We start from the raw sequence: 26,889 nt of genomic DNA, 5'->3' as shown, positions 1-26,889 counted from the left end.
GGCTGGACCACACCCTCCCATCAGTGACTCCAGGCAGCTGCCCAGCTAGTGAACACACAAGCCATTTCTATGAAACATTTATTTCCTTTGAAACCTCCAGAAACATGCCAGAAAAATCTCAAGACAGGGATAGGAAAAAAAAAAAAAAAAAAAGACAATAAAGAATAAAAAATCCAAATGAAATCAGCATATGAAAAAAAAAAACCCTGCTATCTTCAAGCCTTCAGATTGAACACTAACCTCAAATTAAATAGATTTGTTTTGCAGAGATCCTTAAAAAATAACAGAAAACAAAACCAAAAATCATAATTTACACTTGTCAATGTACATGATTAGGTCCCCAAAATGATTCAAATGATCTGAAGAGATGAGGAGAACTTAAAAAAAAAAGAGGGGGGGGCAGCCTCCAGGTTAGGGTCTGAGGAAAGGGCGGTGGGGAGGTCCTGGAGAACCCTTCCAAAAAGGGGTGGGGAAGAGGGGCAGAGATATCACAGTAGTTGGCCAGGACTGAGGACCAAGCAGGTCCCACCTTGAAGCCCTCATCTCACACCACAGGTGAGGGACAGGAGATGGCAGAACTGAGGGCTTCTCGAGGGACTGCGATGTGGCTGGGGTCAGAGGTTGATCACAGGGAGACAGGAGCGCCCTTTTCTCTTGCCCCAGCCGGCCGGCCCAGTGTGGCACCTCCCTGTCCAGCCCGGTACCTCTCTGTGTCCTGTGCAGTCCCAGAGCCCCCTACCCTGAGGTTTCTGGCCCCAAAGAGAAAGCAGGGGGCGGGGTGTCTCTGGACAAAGGCTGGATGACCTGCTGCTGGCTTCCAGCCCAGAGGGTGCTGCTCGGAGCCGGGCCAGCTCCCCCTGCCTGGGGCCTCCCAAAATGGGAAAGCCCACCCACCTGCCCACCCTGACTTTATCCCTCTGAGTCCTCCCACTGAGTCCCAGTCCACGGGGGACACACCTTGATCCTCAGCTTGAGGTTGGGGGAATCCACAGATTGTGGCCATACAGACTTGTTCTGGCGCAACTCTACATGAAAAAATAAATATATATATATATATATTTTTTTTTTGTTTTTAAAGGAAAAAAAGAAACTCTGTTTCCTGGGTGAACAGCGTAGTACCACTCTGGCTCGGCTGCCTGGCAAGCTGCCCCTTATTGCCTTTAGAGAACCAGCGTCTCATGGGGGGGGTTCACACAGCAAAGCACTCCCCGGGGAGCACAGTGAGGGTGTCCGGGCGTCCGCTTGCGAAGGGAAAACAAAACCAGAGAGGAGTTGCAGGCTGTTTTCTCTCCAGCCCTGACCGGAGGGCTGCGTGGAGCCCCTCCTGGTGCCCGGAAGAGGCCGTGGCTGTGTGGTCGGAGCTGGCGGGGCCTGGGGAGGAGAGACAGGGTTTCGCTGCCTGGGGCCAGGGCAGTAGCTGGAAGGTGGCATGGCCCGGGCGCTGTGGCCTTTGGCGGTCGAGGGGCGGATAGAAAAAAGACGGTATAAACAGTCCCGAGTGTGCAAATAGAGTTTCCCCTCAAAGAAGTTGACTGTGGATGCTGGGGGTGTCCTCTCTCCATCCGGGGTCCCAAGAAAAGAAGTGAAACTCTTAACAAAGTGCTCCTGGCTGCTTTTTGGAAGAGCGAGGTTGGGAGGGGATACTGTCCGTGCCATTTGGAGCTAGTGCACTGGGACTGAGACCCCTGGCCAGTTTCCACACAGGCCTTCATCTCTCTGGGGCCGAGGGGAAGCACGGGCCAGTTTCACACTGGTTTTTCATGCAGGGGGCTTGGCCCCACAAGCCCAAACTCTGTTGCACGTGGTGAAGAAACCTGGTTTGTGGACTCCTGGAGCTGCGGGGTTTGGAGACACACACCTGCCCTCCCTCTCCCCTTCCTACAGCTTCTGATGGCTTGGTCCTAGGAAGAGGCTAGATGGGCCTCCTGGGCGCGGCGTGGGCATGGTCCAGTCCCCAGGGACCAGAGATGGGCAGTTCAGAGGGAGGCCTGAGACCATGTCATCTTGTGGGGCAGGAGGACCTTGAGCAGACCACAGCTCACAGCCCGGGGCGGGGCCTGCGGCCATCCAGGGTTTCCGTGTCCACGAGGAGGGCGGTGGGGCCCTGGCTGGGTTATCGTGGTCATACCCGCAGCTGGGAGCGAGCCAAGGGAGACAGGAGAGCGGGAGCCCGTGGCTGGCCCGGGCAGGGGTGGGGGCGGCTCGCCGCCTCAGAGCTCCTTCTTCTCCCTGCAGAAGATCTCCGCGAACTTGCGCAGCTGCTCGCTGGCGGCCTGTGACTCCTCCTGCAGGCGCTGGTTGTTCTGGCGTAAGCTGGCCACCTCCGACTGCAGCACGGCCTTGTCCTGCTTCTCCTGTGGAGTGGGGCCAGCATCAGCGGGTGGGCACAGACGAGGCCTCCTGAGCCAGGCGTTCAAGCCCCAGCTCTGCTTCTCAGCGGCTTCATAACCGTGGGCAGACTGACTCATCTCTCTGGACCCACTTCCTCAACTCTTCCAACAGACCTCACTGTAGTTACCCACCACCCCGTTTTACCCTCATGGCCATCTAAGGACTCGGGGACTGTTAGCCTCAGTTTCCTGAGAGGAAACCCAGCCTCTCCTAACGGAAAGTGGGGAGCTTGGGATGCGGGCGCAGGCTGCCCGCCGTACAGGCTCCCTTGGCCTTTCAGAGACGCCCTTCCAGGACATGTCACATCTGAAGGCCGCTGACTTGTCCAAGCTCAGGCAGTATTAGATGGTGGGGTCGGATTTGAACCTGGGCCCCTATGATTCCTGTGCTTGAGGCTTCCACATTATACTCTGCCACCTTTTTGTTTTTTTGCCCAGAAGTATATAAAGCAACAAGTGGAAGTTCTCTGCCCTTATTTCTCTCCTCGTTCTTCTACACCCTGGAGGTACGTATGATGAACAGTTTGGAACGTTGCCTTCTAGACAACCCTCTGCCCTGTGGATGTTAATTTTTTTTTTTTTTTTTAAGTATGACAATGTTTTAGGAAATAGTTCTGTAGCTTGCTCAGTTTTTACTTAAGTTACTGGACTTCTTTTGTATGTGAGTAAATACACAGATTCCTGCTATTATTTTAATTGGCTGCAGAATATTCCACTGCATGGGTGTCCTGTCCTTTATATAACCATTCTCCCGTGGAGGGACAGCTGCACCGGCTCCAATTTTTTTTGTTGCAAACAGAGCAGCAATGAGCACCCTTGCTCATGGATCTGTGTACCTGTGCTTGAAATTCTGCTGGACAAACTCCCACAAGTGGAACTGCTAGATCAACAAGGTAGACAGTTACACTGTTTGATAAATATCATCCCGCTGCCCCCCAAAAAGGCTGGGGCCAATGTGTTCTTCCTCCGAGACCGTAGGCAGGTTTCCTCCATGCGTTTCCCAGCCTTTGGCACGGTCACCTTCTACTCCTTACCTAGGACGACACTCAAAGCTGGGTGGTCTCTCCCAGCGTGGAAGGGGTCGGGTGGGGACAGGTGCCGCAGCCTCGCTGCCCACGCCCCACACCCAAGTGTCTGGGGGGCGGAAAGGGGGGGGGGGGCGCCACGAGGGCTGGCCGCCTGGCGTCCTTACCTTCTGGAGGTCGGTGTGCAGCTGCTTCAGCATCACCTCCAGCTGGTACACCTTGCCTGTCAGATCCAGGGGAGGCTCCTCGCTGGAAAGACAGGGACAGGGTGAGACCCAAGGCCCACCGGCCCCCAGGGAGGGTTCCGGAGGAACAGGGGGTACAGGACACTCCTGTCTCCGAAGTTCTGGAGAGTCCTTTCCTTGCTGGGGTCCTGAGGGATGCCTGGAGGGAGGCTCTGGGGGAAGCCAGAAAGGAGCCAGCCCCCCTCCCTGCTGCGCTCTCCCCAAAGACGGTACATCTGTGGATGTGGACGGGGGGCTGTGGCAGCCTGTGGAAGGCTGTGCATGCGCCCGCCCTGACGTGTGCCTCCCCCGCGGGGCCTGAACCACGCGTGTGCTTTAGGTGTGAGCGCCTCACACAGAGCAAAACCAGAACCCGCCTCACAGACACGTCCGCTGAGCACCTCGCAGACCTGGGCACGGTGTCTGCCACGGGACACTGAACATGGGGGCCTGCCCTCGGGGACGGGAATGGAGGACACTGACAAAGACGATGACGGCGCCCCCGTGACAGAGAGCCTGCCCTGCGCTGTGCACAGTCTCGATCTAACAGAGCTCCACGCCCAGTGTAGTCTGGGAGGTCACCTCGTCATTACCCACTGGGCAGAGGGGGAGACTGTGGCTTAGGCGGGGACCCTGCACCCTGGAACCCAGCCCTGGCCTGCCTAGCCCCTGAGGAGGAGAGGAGCAGCCCCTCCCTGTGGGGGCTCCACTAGGCACTGTGGGGGGCGGGGGAGGGTGTGCTGCCGCAGCCGAGAGGGGAGACACTGAGCCCTCCTGCCCTTTCTTTCCGCCACAGTCTTGGCTCCTGGGGGCCTGCAGCTGCAGGGCAGGTGGGAGAGGGTCAGCTCAGGGGCGGAGGGAATCCAGGAGCTCGTCCAGAGCCCACAGTCCTGCCCTTTCCACACCAAGCCTGTTCCTGCCCTCACTGTATTGGCACATTTGTAAGTGCCGAGTTCCCGTGATTACAGTCGGGCCACATCTCTGGTGGAGGTTGAGTTCTAAAGCCAGTGAAAAGAGGGGTGTGAAGAAGAGTCAAAAACAAAAACAAAACACCAAAACCCAGGAGAGTCAAAATTTCCCTCGAAAATTACTTAATTTGCCCATAAAGTACAGCGCACCTCTGGTGTGAGCCTGCCTTGTATTTTTTGCCAACCTAGTGCGGTCAAGTCTGTTGCACTAAACGTGCGATGACCCATGTCCTCTTCTCTCCCTGGGAAGCCTCACGCGGGTAGGGCCTCTGTCAGCGCTTCCACAGCTGGCCCAGCGGGCTGTGCCAGGGGAGAGGCGAACAGTAACTATCAGGTGGCCATCCGAAGAATTCTGGAATGTGCGGAGGAGACCCAGGGGCAGATGGGGGGATCAAAGGCAGGGAGGAAGGGACTGGGGCGGGTGAGGACGCGGTGGGGGGCACCACTTAGAGGTTTTTCAAAGTTGGAGGTCGACTGACCATATGGATGACGCTGCGTTGTCTCCACCCATGAGGACCAGGCTAACCCGGACAAGGTCACCTCTGGGTTCCGGTGTGTGGGTCACTCCCAAGTCCCTCAGGGGAGACGCCCCCCTGGCTGTGCCGAGGGGACGTGGGGGATGGGCAAGCAGCTGCTGTCTCTCATCCGCCTGGTGTCCCCCTCCTTCACGGGGCAGGCCAGCCACCCTCAGGGATTCGAGTTGCTGGGCCACCAGGTGTTCCCAGGGAAACCTCACCTCATGGTAGGGGTGGTCCTGGGGGTTGGGGGCCCCCTCTCCAGGCTCAGGTGGCTGTGGACGGGACTGTGTGCAGGTGGGACCTCCGGGCTCAGAGCTGGGTCGTTGAGGGAGAAGAGTGAGACAGCTCTTTGCACTGCCGGGCAGAGACAGGGGAGAGGGGAGAGGAGTCAGCAGGGCTTCCAGTGCCTCCTCCCTCTGCTCCCCCGCCCCACCGACCAACCACCTTTCCCAGCACACCTCCCACCCAGACCTCCGCGACACTCCCGATCACTTTTGTTAGATCACGCACTTAGGATGGGCTCCAACCAAAAAAACCAAAGCAAATTGACACTAACAACAAAATCTCATCCTGATGCTGAGCAAGCCTGTAGACTAGTGACGAGTTTATACAAAATGCAAGGGACAGAAACAAGTTAAATGGCAGTGTGACAGAGTAACCACCCAAATTCAGCATAAATGACCTGGTTTCATCAACAAACAAACGGTATGAAAAAAAGTGGCCAAAAGAGGATGGGGTTGAAGTTGGGTGAGAAGTACACGGGGATTCATTTGCACTGTAGTTTTGAGAAGCTCTGTGAAATTTCAAAAGCAGAAAGAGAAGACAGAATACCATGTGTACCGAGGAGAGAAAAGAAATCACATGGCTGTTAAAGCTCTGATTCCCAGGTCCCAACCTGAGCACCTGCATTTTTATTTTTTTGAGGTTTATTTATCTGAGAGAGAGAGAAAGAGAGTGTGGGAGTGAGTGGGAGAGAGGCAGAGAGGGAGAGAGAGAATCCCAAGCAGGCTCCAAGCTGTCAGCTCAAAGCTCAATGCAGGGCTTGATCTTGGGGGTAAATGGAGTGGCCACCGGGGAGGGGGCTTTGGCTGCCCCAGCCCCTCTCATAAGCCCACAGCTGGGAACCAGTGTCTGGACAGCTCTGCCTTCCAGACATCTGCTGGCATCTGGGTCTCCAGGGAGAGGCTTGGAGCTTCTCAGCTGCTTCCCACAGAACCAGTGATCCCGGCCCTAGGATGCCTGGACCCGGTGTGGGGGGGGGGGGGCGGGGGTGGAGAGGAGGTGGCCCTGGCACCTCTCCCTGCATCCCTCCCGGGACATGGCGCCCACACTCCCCTTGCACCCCATCAAAAAAAGAGCCCATTGCTCAGGAAACCCAGGGAATGAGGTCCCCCCTCCCCCCACAGGCAGCTGTGAGACCCCCTGGGGCCCCTGTGGAGACTTAGAGAGGACAGCTCATAAAGGCCCTTAGGTTCTCTTCCTGGACCCTGAGTCTGGGGTTGAAAACCCAAATGCCCTCAGGAATATGCAGGTGCTATAAATGGTGTCACTCATTTTTTTTAAAACAATTTTTTAAATGTTTTATTTCTGAGAGAGAGAGACAGAGCGTGAATGGGGGAAGGGCAGAGAGAGACAGGGAGATGCAGATTCCGAAGCAGGCTCCAGGCTCTGAGCTGTCAGCACAGAGCCCAACGCGGGGCTTGAACTCGTGAACTGTGAGATCATGACCTAAGCGGAAGTTAGACGCTTAACTGACTTGAGCCACCCAGGCGCCCCATGATGACACAAGTGCCGTGAGCCTACGTAAATTCATTAACGCTAACAACCACTTTGCAGTAGGAATATCATCTGACTTTATTTACAGATGAGGAGACTGAGGCAGCAGAGGCAGACCGGTCGCCACCATGCAAATCAGCAGCGAAGCTGGGGCTCAAACCCAGGCAGTGGGCTGTGCGTTGCCTTTAAACCACGCCTGCCCTTACCTCCCTCAGGAGACCACCGTGCCTTCACTTTTCACATCCTCTGCTGGGCCCCATCTCTGCCCCTCCCTCCCAAAGTCCTGGACCCAAGTAATGTTCAGCCCGACACTACCCGTGACTTGTGGCGGTGGTGGCGGGGCAGGGGGGCACATGAAACTTTTGGGGCCAGCAGCGTCTGGTTTGTGGAATCAATAAATGAACCAGTATAATATATGCAGTTCCCTTTTTGTCCCCCAAACTATCCCTGCTTTCCCACCACAGCTGTTCAGAGAGTGGGTGAGCATGAAGTCTGTGCCAGGCTGGAGGCACCACGGGACGATGGTCAACTGGGTCACACTTAGAGGAAAGGCCTCCCCATGCCAAGACCCCCGAGATTTGTGGGGATAAAGAGCACGTGCATTTTCACTCTGGCAGCAGGTACTGGGCTCGCACCCACCTTACACTGAACCTGCCACGTGCGAGGGGCCCCTTTCCCCTCCCCCGCAAGCAGTGCTCTCGAACTCCATCTCTGCAGTTCTGACTGGTGAGGACGCGTAGCTCAGTGAGTTGTGACTTGCATCTATTTTATTAGGAGAGAGCTTGAGTGTATTTTTAAAAGTGTAAGAGCCATCTCAGTTTCTTTTCTATAAAGGAAACCGTGCCCATCTTTCTGGAAAACGTTCAGGTCCGGGCTTAAATCCTTGCCCTGTGTGCCCTTGGCCAGGTAGGTGACTCTGGTGGCTGAGCCTCAGTTTCCTCATCTGTAACCGGGAATCCTAACACATCCCTCACACTAGAGAATAGAAGTGATGTCTCTGATAAAGTGCTGGCTCGCTAGAGACGCTCTGTAACGTCGTCATGGTGGCCCGCGGTCACCTCCTCCTGGAAACGCCACACGGAGCAACCCTCTCCCCCACTGAGAGCGTCAGGCCTCTGAAGGGTCAAATTTGCCTGCAGCACTGGGCCCCTGCTGGCAGCCACTCCCCTCCCGGTGATTCAGAGGCCTGGCCTGGTCTTCCCTGACTGCTCTCCTGTGCCACCTTACCCATAACCAGAGGCCTGACTGCCTTCCCCCAGTGACTGGGAGAGACTGCACGGTAGGAGGGAACCTTCCTCCAGGGCCACCTGCCAGATGTGGACTAGCCCAAACATGGAAATATGAAGGTCATGTACCATATGGGTCTGGTTTAAGGCATCCTGCGCTGAGCCAGACGCATGCTGGGAAGCCAGTAGTGACCAAGCTGGCCCCAGGTCCTGCCCTCAGAGTCCAGTGCGGACACAGACCCTTCATTAGACAGCGGAGGCCCTGAGGTCAGGGCCGGGAGGGAGGAGGCACAGGCAGAGGGGTCAGGGCTGTGGGAGCCCAGAGCAGGTGCCTAATCCAGACTAAGGGATATCAGGGAGAGCCTCCTGGAGGAAGGACAGCAAAGCTATAGTCTGAAAAATACTGAAAAAAATGAGCCAGAAGAACATGTTTGTGTGTGTTAGGGATCACCAGAAGCCCCATTTTACAGTTGACTCTTAGAAAGATAAAGCTGCTCGCCCAAGTCACGTGGGAAAGAAATGGCAGAGATTGTTAGCTGTCCCTTGTCACCTGTTTTCCCTTTTTCCATAATAACGAATCCCAAATTTTAGTTAGGCATAAGGCCTCATTTCCCAGCCTGCCCTGAAGCTATTAGGTGGGGCTGTGTGTGATACTCTGGCCATTGGGAAGTAAGTGCAGGGGGAGCGTCAGGCTTAGAGACATGTCCCTAAATGGAGGGGATGTGTCTCTCCCCTGCTGGCTGGAGCTGGACATGATGGCCAGAGCTCTGGCAGCCATTTTGGACCATGAGGGTAAGGCTCCCTGGAGATGGCAGAGCAGAGGGTTTGAGGAGCCTGCACCCTAATGAATTTGTGGAAGTGCCACACCAGGCCCACACCACCCACCTCAGGACTTTTAACCTGCATAAAAACCTTGCCTATTTAAGTCATTGTTAACTTGGGTTTTCTGCCATCTGCAGCCAAAGCAAATCTAAATGCAATTTGGGTTATTGTAAGTCTGCCCGGTGATATAACATAAGGCACTGTCTTTTGAGGGCTTGTTCTGTGCCTGACATATTTTACACACAGTTTCCTGTAATCTTCACCGTAGCCCTGGGCAGTGGGCACAGGTCACATTCCTGCTTCGTAGATGAGGTAACTGGATCAGAGAGACAAAGACACTTGCCCGGGACTGCACAGTGAATAAGTGACAGGGCAGGATGAGAACCCTGCTCCCCCTAATTCTGGATCCTGAGCGTGTCCCACTTCAAAGCCCCAAGGCCCTCCACTGATCCTTCTAGAACACAGCAGGGGGTCGGTAGGGACCGGGACAGGTTGGGCAGAAGGCGCCTACCTTCGTATGCCTTGGCTGCATTTACCAGGCTGGACCACTCAAGGCCAGAGGCCGTGTCAGGCAGGGGCATCATCCCGGGGTCAAGGCGCCGCAGTGGCCGGTCCCGCCCATCGGCCAGCGAGAGCTCCGAGGCTGAGATGGTGGCTGGGTAGGAAGAGTGGAGACGGGAGATGGGGGAGAATGACAACGTGAAGGAAACAAACTTTCTGTAGTGTGTAACGTTACAGAATTGTTACAGCACAAACGATGAATACAATTATTAGAAGATGACACATGCCAGCAGGCAAAGGGGTGGGAGTATCAGGTGTTTACGAGGGTGGGGACAGAGAGAGAGGAACAGAGTAGCAGGAGGCGAAATCAGAGGTGGTGGGCTGGACTGTGGGGCCTCGTGGGTCAGGACTTTGTCTTTTGCTCTGAGTGACACGGAGCCACTCAGGTGGCTCTGCGCAGGGAGGGACGTGACCCGACAGAGGTGTTCACGGGCTCTCTCTGGCTGTGTGTAGAAGACGGGCCGTGTGGGGGCGGGGAGCGGGGAGACAGTGAGGAGGCTGCCGTGGTCCAGGAGGGAGAGGAGAGCGGGCAGGACCAGGTGAGGCTGTGGGGGCAGGGGAACAAGCGGCAGCCCCTGGATCTATTTTGTACTTGCAAAAGTACTTCCTGAAGAGGGGATGTGAGCGTGAGCCAGGGTGCAGGGGGAGCTTCAGGATTCGGAAGCTGGCCCTGAGATGGGACGGCAGGGGACAGGCCAGAAGTCTGCTTCTGGAGGTGTGGAGCGGAGGACGCAGTGCCAGCCCGCAGACATAAATCCAGGTCGTTAGTGCGTGGACAGTGTCTGGTTATGGCAGGGTCACCGTGGGGAGAGCTGCTGGGTCCTCGTGTGACAGGCCAGGCAGAGAAAGAGGCCCCTGGGAGTGACAGCACCAGCGGCCGCATTTGCCGCAGCCATCGGCTGAGTCCCACGTGCCAGCTGTAGGCCCCGGGCCTCGGCCTGCTGATGCCTCACAGCTGCCAAAGGGGAGGGGACAGAGGACTGCCGTGAGGCACTGAGAGGTCAGGAGGTGACTCAGGCAGGAAAGGCCAGGCCTGACTGACCACATGTCCTCCTGCTGAGCACCATGCCGGGTTGTGTCATGGGGATCATCTCCCAGCCTCACCTCCAACTGGCCAGGAGGGAGGTGCTGTTACGACCCTGCGTTGTGCTCAGAGCGAGACGTCTCGCCCGCATTCACACTGTCTGGTAGTGGCACTTGCCTTTGGACTGCGTGGCCTGACACTGACCCTGCTCTAAGCCCAACCTCATGAGGGTTTGGGGTTTAGAAGGTCCCTGTTAATACTCCGTTCTAGCCCTGCTCTGCAGTCCGGAGGTACAAGCCTGACTCGCGATGGATTAAAGTGCTTGCTCCAGACGGTAGAATGCTAACAAAATAATAAATAGCTACTGCTTTTCCTGCATATCAGGGATTGTGCTAAGGGTTTTCCACGTATTAATCTGAGTCTCACTTTAATGCAGTGAGGGGTAGATTCGCCTCGAGCTGAGATGGGGACTGAGTGAGAGGAGGCTTTGGGAGGCTCCATCCCAATAATACAGGACACAGCCCTCAGCCAAAATCCCTGGGGACACATCTCCGAAGTCAAGATCTGTTTGAATCGGAGAAAGCTGTGCAGGTGCTATAACATACCACACCCAGAAGGGCTGGGCAGCACCCCGTATCCAACACAACAGTGTTCTGCAGTGAAGTTCACGGTCACTCACACCAGATGGGGTAAAGAAGAACAATAAATACATAGCCTCATGTCCGTCTGGGTTGGGTTTTGCTGCTCAGTGAGCTTGGCCCAAACTTCTGCATGACCTCTCAGTTGTAGAGTGTTTGGGGTTGTGAATGAGGGATTGCAGGGTGGACCAAAGGCAGGGCCAGCCCGAAATGGTGCACCGGTTCTGATGGGGGCCCCCCTCGTGGGGGATGCTCAGTAAGCAGTCGCTGGATGAGTCAAAGGATGGATGAGTCATATCCCTACACCCCCTCCCTCCAAGAGCTGGCAGACTTGGGGGGAATCAGGTAAGTAAATAAACACTCGCGAAGCCATCTGCTTGGTGCTGGGACAGGATCTGGGGGCGCAGCAACTGTAAGGCCTGATCCTCACGGCCCTCCAGGCTGCAGCAGGGGGTGCTGACACCCTCTCTCTGTCCTCAGATGACTCCAATTTTGGGGCACTCCAGACTTCTAGGTGACCCCCCAGGTGCCTGGCCGACAATCCCCTGTTCTGTGGGACACCCTGTGCCCCACCATCAGTACCCGACTGAAACTCCTATGCACCCCGCCTCCCTACCATGGCTGACACCAACACTGAGGATCTCCAGTGCTGACTGTCCCCCCCACCCCCGCCGCTTCCCATCGCCAGGGAGACTCCCCCGCCAGCCCCAGGGGCCCGGGCTCACATTTCTTCTCTGGGAAGCCATTGCCGGTCGCAGGGACGGTGCTGGGGCTGCCGCCGCCAGGGGGGTGGGGGTGCTGGTGCTGGCGGCGGGCGGGCAGCGTGCTGGAGGGGAAGGCGCAGGTGCTGCTGAAGAGCACATCGCTGGGCAGGCCCGGCTCCAGGCTGGCAGCGTTGGCGAAGCTGGGTTCCCGCCGCCCGCTGCACAGACTCTCATCTGACAGCGTCCGCTGCAGGCTCTTCTGTGGGGACTGCTGTCAAGACAGGGTGGGTCATGGGCCGCGGTCGTGGCCTGGCTCACGGTCACTGTCCTCGGGCACCTTCCCGTCTTGGATGGCTGTGTTTCTGACCCACCCAGCATCTGCTTTTGCCCCTTTCTGCTCAAAGAATCCCAAGTTTCCCCTGGGGATAGCTCCTCCCCCAGTCACGCCCCACTTGGCTGTGGCCCTCAAGAGGCCAATGCCACTCTCCCATTCCAGGTAAGGTCAGGGAAGGCAATGCCAGTCATCGGTGGGGACCGCTGGGGACAGCACCCCGGAGAGACTGGGGCCAGCTTGGGCCCACAGGAGAGCACAGCCAACCAGGAGTAGGCGGGGACAAGAGTGAAGGGAAGCAGTGGCTAAGGGAGCCTGACTTTCCTGGGAACCCCGCCTCCACTCTTGGACCGCGCAGGGTGGGTGGGTGGAGGCTGCTTCCGGCCTGGGCTCCATGAGAAGGACATGAGAGCCAGTTAAGAGCATCCCTTCTCAGTCACATGAGCTACCCTAGTGTGGAAGAAATGCCCCACGTGCCTACCGAGGCTGGCTTACATTGCGATTAGGTCCCTGACTAATGTGACGACCCGACACCTGACTATGAAGCTACATACACCCAGACGGGACTGGCAGTGCCCCAGGTGGAGGCCATGGGCAGGGAGGGCCAGAGTGACTGCAGGGAGCCCTGTCTTCCTCCCTCACCCTCCCATGACCGCCTGGCCCGCCAGACTGTGTGTGTGTGTGTGGGGGGGGCGGCCTCTACATACTCCCGCGTCTCTCTCCTGCTCCGGCGCCAGGTTGTCCATGATGATGAGTTTCTTCAGGTCGTCCTCGATGGTGGATTTGTAGTTCTTTCGTGGGGAGCGGAGGTCTCGGAGGGACGCCCTCAACCGCGGCTGCCCGAAGACGTTTTTCGTGTTGGTGTCCACCTGCCTAGAATGACAGGATCGGGGTCAGAGGGGTCTTGGGGGGGTGGGGGTTCAAGCTGCTTCTCAAAGCGGTGCTGACCCAAGGCTGGCTGCCACCGCCACCGGGTGAGGGGCCACAGCCTTCTCCGTGTCACCTGGTGAAGGTGAGCTGGGGTGGGGGGGCAGCGTTTATTCTCACCATTCACTCATCCCGCAAGTGTTTCTATCTTCTGGGAACCCGCTCTGGGCCATGCCTTGTTCACATAGCAGTGAACATGGTGCTGACCTCCAGTCCGGGAGACTGACAATGAATATATGGACAGAAGTCTGGGGGAAGCAGGAGGGAGCCCACAGGGTGGAAGAGCACTCCAGGAAGAGGAAACAGCAGGTGCTGGGCTCCGAGGGGTTCAAGCTTGGTAAGTGAGGAGTGGAGGGGCCCACAGGCGGGGAGGCCTGAGTGAGGGGACAGGGAGGGGATGGGTGGTGTGAGGGAGGTCTGGGAGGCGACGGGCCAGATCCTGCAGGAACTGCAGGAATGAGCCACAGAGGAGACCTGGGACTACATCTGGGGAGCCTCTGAGATTCTGAACTGGTGAGTGTGAGATCCTGATTTGTGTTTTAGAAGTATCACTCTGGTGGCTGGATGGAAAAGTGACCCTCACGGAAGTGGGGCCAAGAGTGGGAGGAGGGAGACGGTGAGAAAGTTCCTGCAAGCTGTTGGGGTGAGAGATGAGGGTGGCCCAGACCAGGGCTTCCAAATGCAGAAGAGAGATGGGGTCCCATGGCGTCTCACAGAGGGATAATCTCCTGGGAGCCAGGTCCCCATGGGGTGAGTGCTGGGCCACGGAGAGCAGACCTCTGGCTGGGGCCCCCAGGGTCCATCGTCAGATGTCCCTAACTTTGGTTTTCCTCACCCATCGTATGGGCTAAGAGAGAAGATCCAGAGATCAGGCACCTGAACCCGGGGCAGGGCCCTGGGGCCCCCTGATGGCCACCATCCCCATTTTTCTACTGCGCCTCCAGTTCCAGAAGTTGGTCTGTGAGCCCGGGTCACTCAAATCACCATCTTCTTCTTCAGCACCCAAAGCTGACCCCATGCTGCCTTCCAGAACACTGCCATCTAAAAGCCCCTGAGGCACAGCCTGGGGCTAAAATAAAAGCAGGAGCCCCCAGAGGCGGACAGGCCTGGGTCTGAGTCGTTCTTGCTGAGAGGCTGCAGGTACATCGCACCACCTCTCCGATCCTCTGGAGAACGTGCTGACCTCCCAGCACTGTGGGGATTGCTAGAAAGTGCCGGCTGGCACCCGACAGAGCCAATGCTTGGGAAGCATTCCCAACTGCTTACCGGAGGCTGGCCCCGAGCTGCGCACGCTCCTCCACTGCTCCCCTGACCCCTCTGCTGGCCCCACAGGCCGTCATCCTCTGGCTCCCCTGGGGCTCCCCGTCCTCCACTCCTGGGACTTCCCCTGAGGCCTCCTCTAGCTCTCAGACTCTGGCCCAGCCTTTGGGCTCAGGTCTGACTTTCCTGGTGAAAACTGGGTCCCTGACCAGAGCTGTCACCAGGAGGGAAATAATGACAGCTAACAGCCCCTCACTGTGTACCGGGCCCTGTCCACCATCCTGAGGACTCCATGCACGAGAACTCGTTGAATCTGCACAGCAGCCTCCCCGGGAGCCACTATTACTGTTATTCCCATTTTACAGATGGGAGACTGAGGTACAAAGAGACTACAGTAACTACACAACAGGCGTCCAAAGTCACACAGCCCCTGTGAGTGGAGGAGTCAGGATTCTCGCCGAGGCCACTAGGCTGCAGGGCCTACAGATGTTACCACTGTACTTGACCGCCATGTTTGTAGCACAGACATGGCATGTAAAGGATGAACGGTGTGTGGAACATAATCGCGTCTGGTTTAGTAATAATCTTTTAAATGCAGAAAAAAAGTTCTGGGAGAAATCATGAACAATGGTAAATTACCTCTGGGAAGTAGGCGTCTTTTTAGGAGGTGGGAAGAAGGGACTTTCCCTCTTTATCTGATACCCTTCTGAACTGTCTCTGTTTATTAATTGCAGGCTATCGCAATAATAATCGTTTTAACAACTATTTGAAAAAAAAGTGACACCTGGACTTTATCATTTTGTAACTCAGGAAAGAAAAAGTCTTTGAACCCAGGAAGAAATAAGATGTCTAGGGCTCCTGAGGGTTTTGAAGTCTGTATTTCCTTTCTCATTTTCTCAGCTGCCACCTTGGGATTTTAACAAAAGAAGGAAGATAGGGTGGCGAGTTTTTTTTCTTCTCAGGTCATATTCCTCCCCAAATTAGAATTCCAGGTCTAGGGTAATGCTGGCTCCATTACGGTGTTCTCTGAAGTGTGCTCTCTGGGCAAATGAAAAGCTTTAGATCCAAAAAAGAGACACAGAAAGCGCATACGCCCTCAATGAGTTCCTCCCATGGGAGCTGGAAGGGGGCTTACCCCTCCCCATGCCAAGGGGGTTTCGCCATTTTCCAGAATCCCCTGCAAGGAAGGGGGTGATGTGTGGGACTCAGGGCAGGGCATGTCATGTGCTGTGCCCATCTCTCCTGGAGAGGGAGCTGGCTGGGACCTCAGCTTGTCTATGGCAAAAAGGGGCACCGTTTACAAGGCCGTCCTCCGGGACAGATGCAAAACCCCCCCGCAGAACACTTTCAAACATGCATACTCTCGGCCCTAGGGGCTCTACTTCTGGGAGGATGTCCTTCATTTTTTTTTTTTTTTTTAATTTTTTTTTTTCAACGTTTATTTACTTTTGGGACAGAGAGAGAGCATGAACGGGGGAGGGGCAGAGAGAGAGGGAGACACAGAATCGGAAACAGGCTCCAGGCTCCGAGCCATCAGCCCAGAGCCCGACGCGGGGCTCGAACTCACGGACAGCGAGATTGTGACCTGGCTTAAGTCGGACGCCCAACCGACTGCGCCACCCAGGCGCCCCAGGGAGGATGTCCTTCAGGAAGGGGAAGGGTGAAGCCTCCCAGAGAAGGACGATGGCCCCACAGAGTAAGAGAGGCAGACCTGATCCACATGGCACCGGAAGAGGTTCTCTCAGATACAGCACAGAAATAAAGAAGTGGTATGTATAGTGTGAAATCATTTTTAGCAGTAACTAAGTTTACACACAGCTTAGTTTGATACATTAAAATTTACTAAACTCTCAACTCCAAAAGATGGGTACCATTGGGGGATTCACTTTCTAAGAATGTGCCTCACCACAGCCATGAGATCCTTGACGATAAGCCCTCCTCTGCCTCTGCCCTCATCTCCTCCCACACAGGCCTCCCAATGCTCCTTAAACATGCCAGGCACATTCCTGCCCCAGGGCCTTTGCACTGGCTGTTGTGTCTGCCTAGAGTGTCCTCAATGGCATTTCCCATGAATGGCAGCTTTTCACCCATCCAGCTTTTCTCAAATGTTGCCTCCTCAGAGAGGCCTCCCTGACCACTCAGCCCTCTGGCGCTCCCTCCCAGCCCAGATGTGCTCGATCGCACAATCCTGAGTGCTGCTTCACTTGTTCACCTCCTGGCAGTTTGTCGTGGGCACTTGTGTGCTTGTGGTCCCACTCCCACCTCACCTGCAGCCATCTGCATCCTGTTCTGTGTGGGGAACAAGGCTTGCCATGTTGCAAGCACTCAGAAGTAGCTGTTCAGTGTGAATCACACAGAACCAACCTTCCTTCCTCCCAACCAACCCACTAACCCACCTGCCTATCTCCTTCCTGCCAACCTTCCTCTCTTCCTTTTTTTTTTTTTCTGTTCATTTATTTTTGAGAGAAAGAGACAGAGCGTGAGTCGGGGAGGGGCAGAAAGAGAAGGAGACACAGGATCCGAAGCAGGCTCCAGGCTCCAAGCTGTCAGCACAGAGCCTGACGCAGGGTTCGAACTCATGAAGTGAGAGATGGTGACCTGAGCCAAAGTTGGACGCTTAATTGGCCGAGCCACCCCAGGTGCCCCCTCTCTTCCTTTTCTTAAAAAAAAATTATTTAAGTAATCTCTACATCCAATGGTCGGGCTTGAACTCACAACTCCAAGATCAAGAGTCGCATACTCCTCTGACTGAGCCAACCAGGCACCCCTCTTCCTTTCTTTTACAAGCTTAAATGACTTTTATGAAAGAGGAAAAAGTACAGAGATATCTTAAAAAGTTAAGCCAAAGAACACAAGTATTCCTTCCCTGCTCTGTTTCCTTTGTGTTTATTTGCAAAATCGCCTTCCCAGCTCCCAGGACCTCCAGGACTCTCCTGGGGGCATTCCTGATTCTGCGGGGGAAGGCTGGCTCACCAGAGGACATCCTGCTACGACCGCCTCCCCCAACCCTCAACTCGGCAACACATCTCATCCACTGCCGGTCCCGTGGCCTGACACTGTGTGCTGCCACGACGCGTCTAAAGGGGAAAAGGACGACGGAATTCAGTTTGGAGAGTCAAATCTATCATTTGTGCTCTTAATTCTTTTCCTCCTGGAAGAATTTTCCAATGTATTTCCTACACTGCAAATTCTAAGCAATAATTTAAAGTGATATCAGTTCCAGGTTAACAAAGCCAACCGAACCGGGCTTGCACATTCTGATCTTTTTCCTTTTTCTCAAGATCTCTGGTCTCCGTAGTTGTCAAAACCTAATGACCCCTGAGGACAAAACAGACCGCTCTCTGATTATTCAAAAGAATGAGATCACCTCTTTGGTGCTAACATGGAACTGTCACCGAGGTAAGAGAAGAGCAAGAAAGAGAAAAAGGCAGAAGGGTAGAGACGGGGAACCATACTGGCAAGTGAAGAGGAGGGTGAGGGAAGAAGCACACACAATCACAGGGGCTTCATCATGTTTGGAACATTCCAGGAAGGATGCAGCAGAAACAGAGCTATGGCTGCATGTGGGGAGGGGCGCTGGACCGCTGGGCGCCATAGAAGGGAGAGATGCTTCTTTTGTATTGCAAACCCTTTTGTACTAGTTTGGTTTTTATCCTGTGCACGTTTTACCTTTCAAAGTTCAAATGAAGAAAACGCCAGGAAGGATGTGCCTTCTCTCGATGTCTGCCCTACAGCACCGGACATAATCTCTAATTTGCCCATGCTGCCTGAACTTGCGACTTTGCCGTGTCGTGGAATTAAACCACTTGCAATGGAGAAAAAAGAAAGACAACTTACAAAGAAGGCTCTGCAGTAAGGAGCCAGACAACAGCAACTCCTTTTTCCTGTGACACAAGGGCCAGAGGTGGAAGGCGACCAACGGCTCTGACTTGGCTGGGCCTGCTCCCAGCTGACTCTGGGCTCTGGCCTCCAACTGGGGTGGCTCCCTCGGGGCCAAGTTAATTAAGCTAATTAGCACCGCTGTCAGCCTGTCTGAGCTGGGGGCTGTGCCAGCACGCTGGGCAGGTCTGCACCTCAGGCGGAGGGAGGATATTCCTGGAAGGATGGCTGGGAGAGCCCTGTAGGAGCAAGCAGCGGCGGCCTGCCCTGCCACGGGAGGAGTGGGGGGTGGATGTTGGGGACAGGCTTTCCCCTGCTCCTTCGGTGGCTGCACCGAGCTGGACCTAGATCCGAGGAAGGAAGGAGCCCGAAGGCCAGCTGTCAACCAACAGACGCCAGTGCCTGTCAGCCCAGCCAACAGTGACCAGGCATTTCCCTGTGATTCACTGAAATCCTCACATCACCTCTAGGATGGGCACTCCTGTCCTCCCCTTTTGAGGCTGGGGAAACTGAGGCACAGTGAGTTGAGGACACTCAGCATCCACATTTGCCGGATGCTCTGAGCCACCGTGAAATTCACTCATGATGGAAGCTGTGCTCGACTGTGCATGGGTCGTGGTAGCAGCAGCTCCTGGTGAGCTGCTGGGCCTTCGCCCCGGTGCTGGTGTCTCGTGTGTGGCTGCATTCTTTCCTCACGGCTGCCGTTGAGAGAGAGGTTCTACCATCGCCTCACCCCCACAGGTGGGGGCACCGATGCCGACAGGTGCTGGTGGAGCTGGGATGTGAACTGAGACGGTCGGACTCAGGGACTGCCCGTCACCCCGAGTGCTCACTCGCTCCTGGTATCCAGGCTGCCCCCACACACGGGATTTCCCCTCATCCCCTCAGGGGCCCTACATGAGGATGCTTGGGGCCTGGGTCCTCAAGTGTGACAACAGAAACTGTTCGCTAGGGCCTGCCTCCTCCTTACTGGGCCCAGAGTCTGCAGGGACAGGGTCGGGCGGGGCCCGACCTGTATAGGTCCAAACAACCCTGTGTAATGTTGCTGACTAGTGTGACACTTGGAGACACGTGGTGTCAGTATGGCGGTTCCCTGGAAGAGCAGCGGCCTGTTCTTGGCTGTGCCTGTTTGTGAGGGAGGCTTCTTAGGGTGGCCCAGGGGCCACTCTAGCCCACAGGGGCACTGCCGTCCCTTCAGTTGGGTTAAGATCAGCCTGCCGGGGAGGAGATGCCCAGGACGGCTAGGGGCTGCTGACTCCACCTCCCGATCTGAGCTCCAGCCTCGCATCTCCTGCCGCTGCCGGTAGAGAAACACGTTGGCGTGGTCACACCCTCACCTGCTAAGCTCTGCGCTGCTGAAACAAGGTGGGGTGAGGAGAAGCTCGCATGGATTAACTCACTAAATCCTCACAACCCTGGAGCTAGGGATGACTGTCACCCCATTTTAAAGAGAGGGAAACTGACGGGTTAAGGTGGGGGTCGGCAGCTGACGGATTCCCATCCTGACCCTCAAGCTGTTCTGTAATGGCCAGCAGAATTAAGTGGTCAAAACAGGGGTGTCTGGCCATCTCCTGAGGCAGAACTGTTGGCCTGTCCCTCCCCCAGTGTTGAGCAGGGCCTGCAGCAGAAGGGCCGAGCAACGAGACACACAGCACAGATCCTCCGTCCTTCACTAGCTTACTCTATCGTTTGGTCAACTAGAGCACGTGGCCAAATACAGAGGACACTGCTCTGTCCAAGAAATTAGTCCTCAGGAAATAGGAGTCGCTGCCCTGGACAGGAGTCCTCCTTGGGTGGTTTATATGACAAGACACTCTGATGGTTAGTTACCTTGCCAGGGATGAATCCTGGCTCTGCTACTTCTAGCTGGGTAACCTGGCTATGTACTTCTAACTGTGCCTCAGTTTCCTCATCTGGAAATGGGAGATAAGAACAGATCCCTCTCGTGAGGAGGATCAATGGGGCTGGGTCTGTACAGCCTGAGCCCAGCAGTCTGGCTGAAAGGGAGCACCCCTGCGTTGGATGAGGCCATTAGCACTTCTCCATGGGGCGTGTTAGAGGTCTTTGGCCGGAATTAAGGAAAAGGGAAGGAAAGAAAGACAGGTTTGGTAATTACTCCTGGTGGGGGTGGGTGATGAGCTCATAATATGTGGTGACCTTGTGGGGACAAATTACACAATGAACGAACATAACATTTGCAGTGATTAACCTTAACTAACTGAGTGAATCTGGGCAAGTCACGTAACCATTCTGTACCTCAATTTTTCTTATCTGGAAAATGGGATGCAAAGTACTTGCATAGTGAGGATTAAATGAGCTAATGTAGGGGAAGGGCTTCTGACAGTAGTTGGTAAAGTGGGTATTAACATACGGAGGTAAATAAGTTATGCAAATGAGTTCTTGTGCCTTGGGATTAAATTTCAGTGACAGCTTCATAGGCAGGAAAAAAAAAAGGTATGTTTAACCTCAAGTAATTTAGCTTGAAGACGGTATTTTCTGGAAAATTAGGTTAGGTGACTCAGAAGTATCTTTTTTTTTTTTTTTTAGAAGTATCTTTAACAGTGATAAAGACACTATCTCCAAAATGCTCAGAGAGAATCTGAATAAAACAACTTTATGAAATGCGAGCGTGTGGACAAAAGCAATCATTCTAAATTAACATATTATCTTCTGCATGTGATTTAAAAAATGTATCCAGCTGGCTCAGTCCATGAAGCGTGTAACTCTTGATCTTAGGGTTGTAAATTCAAGCCCCATGTTGGGTGCAGATCACTTAATAATAAAATCTTTAAAAAAATGTATCTAGGGGCGCCTGGGTGGCGCAGTCGGTTAAGCGTCCGACTTCAGCCAGGTCACGATCTCGCAGTCCGGGAGTTCGAGCCCCGCGTCGGGCTCTGGGCTGATGGCTCAGAGCCTGGAGCCTGCTTCCGATTCTGTGTCTCCCTCTCTCTCTGCCCCTCCCCCGTTCATGCTCTGTCTCTCTCTGTCCCAAAAATAAATAAACGTTGAAAAAAAAAATTAAAAAAAATAAAAAAATAAAAAAATGTATCTATAACTAAATTATTGAATATTATAAGAAGCCATGGAACTATTTTATGTGTGCCCCCAAATATTTGATATATATTTAAAAAAAATTTTTTTTTAATGTTTGTTTATTTTTGACAGAGAGGGAGACAGAGCATGGGCGGGGGAGGGGCGGAGAGAGAGGGAGACACAAAATCCGAAGCAGGTTCCAGGCTCCGAGCTGTCAGCACAGAGCCCGACACGGGGCTCGAACTCACAAACCGTGAGGTCATGACCTGAGCCGAAGTCAGTCGCTCAACCGACTGAGCCACCCAGGCGCCCCTATTTGATATTTATATGTATATTTTACATACTTGGTTTACATACATACATTTATACAAACATACACATCTATAAAAATGATGTGTATGTTTGAGTCTTATCATAGGGAAAAGTGGGTTTTTGTTTGTTCAGTGTTATCATATATTCAGGCATATCATCTGAGCACCTACTGCGTACTGGGCCCCGGGTGGGGCGCATGGCACCTCTGCTCTCCTGGAATTCTCAGTCCACCATGGGGGACAGAGAGGAAGCCAGCCGCCATGAAATGATGCTCTGATGTACCCTGGGACAGGTGCCGCAGAAGGGAAGAAGCATGAGGTCAGTGGAAGGGATGAGCCTGGTGTGGGCTTGAACGAATTTCCCCAAGGATGGCGTGTCTGGGTTAAGACCTGAGAGGTGGTGTTACGGGTCCCCTCCCACCAAAAAGATGCTGAAGTACAAACCCAGTATCTCAGAGCGTGACCTTATTTGGAAATAGAGTCTCAGACAATGAGGATGGACCCTCGTCCAGTAACTGGTGTCCTTATAAAAGGGGGAAACGCCAACACAGAGACGCGCCCACGGGGAGGACGCTGGGGAGATGCATCTACAGACCACGGAGTCCAACACGTGGCCTGCAAATCTGCAGCAGCTGGGAGACCAGCTGGAACAGGTTCCCCTTCGCAGCCCTCAAAAGGAACCGACCCGGCCAATGCCCTGATCTCGGACATCTGACCTCTGAACCGTGAGACAGTACATTTCTGGAGTCGAGCCGCTCAGTCTGTGGCACCTCACTGCCGCAGCCCTAGTAGGTACGCACGCGGGGAAAGGACAGCCAGAGTGGCTGCCGTGGTGGAAGAGCAGAAGGGGGTCAGCAGGGACTGACCCTCTGGCCACCCTCAACAGTGGGGGTCTCGTAGTATCTTATGGGGTTGCAGCGAGAACGCGACGAGATGCATGGCGCGTACGTTCACTGAAGGAGCACCCGGAGCACCAGGCAGCCAAGACATGGCACCCGCTCTCCAGAAGAACGAGAAAAGTGACCGAATGACGGTAGGGGCCAGGTCTAGTCAGGAAGGCCCATCTGACGAGGTGGCATCAGACTAAGCTTCCCGGAGACAGCCCTGAGATTGGGGGCGGGGGTGGGGGAGTTCTCCGGGCACTAGAGAACCCCCGGAAAGGCCCTGAGGTTGGCCTAGCCTTGGCAAGCATGAGGTGCAGCAGAGGCCAGTGGAGTGGAGAAGGGAGGGGGCGAGCGGGAGGATGGGAGGGCAGAGGAGGGAGGAAGCCAACCGAGCAGGGTCTGCGCAGGAGTTTCGGCGAAGCACATGCCGCAGCCAGTGCCTGGTAGTTGTGTGCTTGGTCAACGGAGCCCTCGTCATCCAGCCCGGGGGTGGAGGTGAGCGGAGGGTCAGAGCCTAGACTCCCGCGTGTCCCTGGCTGTGAGTGATGCGTGTGAACTGGACTCTCGGTGTGAGTTGCCCAGGCTCTCCTGCGGACATCTGCAGGGTCACGTTTCTGTCTTCCTGACACCTGTCTCCTTCTGAGCTCTGCGTCATCCACACATTTGAATGGTCCACCCAGGTCATGAAAGACTTTACAAAGAACTGGGGGAGGAGGGCAGATCCCCCCACACCCAATGGAAGAGGAGCCTTGGACCACTTCTGTCCCTTACCAGCTGAGTGACTCGGGACCTCAGTTGCCTTATCTGTAAAATGGGGTGAATGGCAGGTCTGCCTTACAGAGCTGTTGTGAGGACTCAGGGAACTAATTCACGTACAGGAGCTTAGAACCGAGACTGGCACACAGTGAGCACTCAGTAAATGTGAGGTATCGTCTTCTAACTTAAAACAGAAATCCTTCCCTAACGCATACTCTTCTGTTCTCTTCTGCTCTACAGTAGAGCAAAATGCCTCAAATGAGCTGAGCACACAGTTTCCTCCCATTCCACCCTACCCTTCTCTCCTGCACCCTGGGGGACCTCCATGAGGCTCAAAGCGATGCCCAGCTCACAGCCCATCATGCCCAGGCTCCTCACCCGGGCTCCTCCGCATACTCTCTGCACACTGAGGACTCTCTGGCCCCGCCCTGCACTCCCCCTTCCTCTCTACCCACACTCCCGGCCTTGGGGTATGCCTCCAGCCTCGTGCCCCTGTGAGACGACACCCAAATTTCCCCCTCCAGCCTGACTTCTCCCTTCAGCTCCAGACTCCTTACCCCGCCTCCTCCTTGATGTCTTCTGTGCTTCGTGAACGTAACCTGCCCGGGACTCTCCCCCAGCCAAGCCTGCTCCTCAGCTCAGCCCTCACCTCAAGGCAAGCCTGCCCTTCCGGCTACAGGACCTAGAGTCTTCTTCAACCTCGCCCTTCCTCTTAACCCTCGTCCGGTCTGCCAGGCAACCCTGGCGGCTCTCCTTTCAGCTCATCCATCCAGAAGCCACCCTCTCTCCCTTCTCAGCCTCCATCCTGCTCAGCCTTCCCCAAACCCCGTCTCCTGCATAGCAGCTCCTTGAAGGCTGTGCCCCTTGGGCAGCCAAGGGGCCCTGTGAACACCCAACTAAGGGAATCTCTGTCCACAGAGATGGTGCGGGACTGGCACAGCATCCTGCTGAATGAGTGAGTGAGGTGTCCCCTCCTTCCCCACCCAGAGACGCCTGGCTTGGCTCTTGTAGAACCTTGCTGGGCGTCCAGGCACTTACTTCTTTGGGTCAGTGAAGGGGAGTGGCCGTGGCGGGGGCTCGTCTGCCCTCTTCCACCCTGTGGGGTGCTTATTGCGAATGGGTTGCTTGGAGAAGAAGGACTTGGGGACGGAGGTGGACAGCTGGAAGGGGCTGGGCTGGGTCACCTGGGAGGGCCGAGGGGTCTCTGTGCTGGCGGTTTTGTAAACCTGAGCAGGGTAGCCGGCCCTGGAGCTCACGTCACTGCAAAGTAAAAACAAGAGAAATAAGCAATCAAATATGTTCCCCATTATGCAGAACTGATCTGTTTAAATGTACTCTTGGGAAACAAAAAAATTCCTTTGCACAAGAGGTATACAAATACATCGCTGCTGTGGAAAGTTCCAATACAGAAATCTATATAGGGAGAAGGCCAAGTTGCCTAGGAGGTCCCCCCCCCCCCCAATCCCACCCCAAGAATGCCCTTCTGGCACATTTGGTACCACTGGGATTCCAAAACAGTCACCCCCTGTGGGTGGATGCAACCCGAGATTCCCTGTCTCCTGGGCACGACTTACATAGCTAGAGGTGGGGGTCCTACCTGTCTCTAGGGGTAACCAAGGTTTACAGTTTGCTGGCTCTCTCTCTCTCTGTCACTAGTGCTTTTTTTCTCTCTCTCTCTCCCTTTTCCTATACATTACAAATATACACATGAATACAATCAGAGAGGTAGAACCTTTTACTTTGGGGGGGAGCATGAAGAATTTTTTTGGGGGGGTAGAGGACTGTATTTTTATATAACTGGAATGACATTAATACGTTGTTCTGTAAACTTTTTTTTTTTTTTACTTAAAACATAGCTTGCTCAGTAGCCTCTTCATTCAAATATTTTTTGAGCACTCGCTATACATCAGACACCATTCCTACTGATCTAATTTAATCTAAAACCCCAGCTTAGTATCTGAAATGCCGGATTCCCATGGAATTAACACTACAATGAACCTCATGCTGCTGACCAGAACCCAGCTGTTGGGGACCCACCTGTTTATTCCACTGAGACAAAGTGACTTTTAAAACTTAAATTAAAAAAAAAATTTTTTTATGTTTATTTTAGAGAGAGAGAGAGAGAGAGAGAGAGAGAGAGCAAGCGGGGGAGGGGCAGAGAGGGAGGGAGGCAGAGATTCCAAAGCAGGCTCCAGGCTTTGAGCTGTCAGCACACAGCCTGACACGGGACTCAAACCCATGAACTGAGATCATGATCTGAGCTGAAGTCGGATGCTAAACCGACTGAGCCACCCAGGCGCCGCCCCCCACCCCCAATTTTTTTTTAATGTTTATTTTTGTGAGAGAGAGACAGAGCACAGGCAGGAGAGGGGCAGAGAGGAGACACAGAATCTGAAGCAGGCTCCAGGCTCTGAGCTGTCAGCACAGAGCCTGATGAGGGGCTTGAATTCACGAACTGAGAGATTATGACCTGAGCTGAAGTCAGACGCTCAACTGACTGAGCACCGAGGTGCTCCTTAAAAAAATTTTTTTTTAATGTTTGTTTATTTTTGAGAGATGGGGTGGGGGAGGGGAGAATTGAGTGGGGGAGGGACAGAGAGAGATGGAGACACAGAATCCGAAGCAGGTTCCACGCTCTGAGCTGTCAGCACAGGGCCCAACGTGGAGCTTGAACCCACAAACTGTGAGATCATGACCTGAGCTGAAGTCAGATTCTTAAATGACTGAGTCACCCAGGTGCCCCTAAAACTTTTAAATTGGGGCTCCTGGGTGGCTTAGTGGGTTAAATGTCTGACTTTTGGTTTTAGCTCAGGTCACGATCTCTGTCCCTGCGTGGGGCTCTGTGCTGACAGTGCAGGGTCTGCTTGGGATTCTCTCTCTTTGCCTCTCTCAATAAATAAATAAACAAGCAACTAAATAATGAAACTTAAGTAAAATTCCAATTCCATTTTAAGTAAGAGGGACTTAGTGATAAAAGTAATGCCTTTGGCATCTAAGTCAATAAATCCTTTTCGAAGGTCAATTTAGTAATATGAAGGGGTGGGACTTTTGACTATGATGGAATGAGGAGACTGGCAAATATTCTCCCCCCAGAAAGCACAAAATTGACAAAAACAACCATTTCAGCACTCTGGCAATTGACCAAGGGCATATGGCAATGCAAGAATCATCTATGCTTGGAAAACTGCTGAACTTCAGGTAAGAAAAGAGGGACTCTGTGGCATTTTAGCCTGGGGCTCCTCCCATCTGCCTGCCTAGTTCAATGAGTAAGACATTCTGCTATACCAAAATCTTTGAAATAGCATCAAGCAAACCAACACGTGTGCAATGAAAGTTTCAGAAAGAGAAAAGGGCAGAAGATTTGAAGAAATAATGGCTGAAAATTCCCCCAATTTGATGAAAAAAAAAATCATCTACACATCTAAGAAGCTCCACAAACCCTATGAATGGTAAATACAAAGATATTCACATCCAGGGGCGAGTGGGTGGCTAAGTCGGTTGAGGGTCGGACTTTGGTTCAGGTCATGATCTCACAGCTCATGAGTTTGAGCCCCGCATCAGGCTCTGTGCTGACAGCTCAGAGCCTGGAGCCTGCTTCAGATTCTGTGTCTCCTTCTCTCTCTGCCCCTCCC

The 26,889-nt window shown here is 54.2% G+C and overlaps 1 protein-coding gene across 4 annotated transcripts in view; it reads right to left on the bottom strand.

Annotated features, from left to right (window-relative positions):
• Window positions 1–289: 289 nt before the first annotated feature.
• SIPA1L3 (signal induced proliferation associated 1 like 3) overlaps window positions 290–26,889 on the bottom strand; it is a 238,994-nt gene continuing 212,394 nt past the window's right edge. For 3 of the 4 annotated variants that reach the window (XM_086689628.1, XM_086689627.1, XM_086689629.1), the window contains 7 exons: window positions 24,296–24,517; window positions 12,915–13,080; window positions 11,898–12,147; window positions 9,461–9,604; window positions 5,344–5,479; window positions 3,583–3,664; window positions 290–2,354 (listed from right to left, as the gene is read on the bottom strand). In XM_086689628.1, the coding sequence (XP_086545754.1) occupies window positions 2,211–2,354; window positions 3,583–3,664; window positions 5,344–5,479; window positions 9,461–9,604; window positions 11,898–12,147; window positions 12,915–13,080; window positions 24,296–24,517 (1,144 nt within the window). In that variant the 3' untranslated portion in view covers window positions 290–2,210. The remainder of the gene's footprint in view (window positions 2,355–3,582; window positions 3,665–5,343; window positions 5,480–9,460; window positions 9,605–11,897; window positions 12,148–12,914; window positions 13,081–24,295; window positions 24,518–26,889) is intronic. The other variant, XM_086689631.1, reaches the window with a different exon arrangement.

The sequence above is a fragment of the Puma concolor genome, chromosome E2 (genome assembly GCF_028749965.1).
Source record: "Puma concolor isolate L17-30 chromosome E2, mPumCon1.1.hap2, whole genome shotgun sequence".
Classification (NCBI taxonomy): Eukaryota; Metazoa; Chordata; class Mammalia; order Carnivora; family Felidae; genus Puma; species Puma concolor.
Note: the sequence above shows the minus strand (reverse complement) of the source record. Positions and strands in the feature narration are given on the sequence as shown.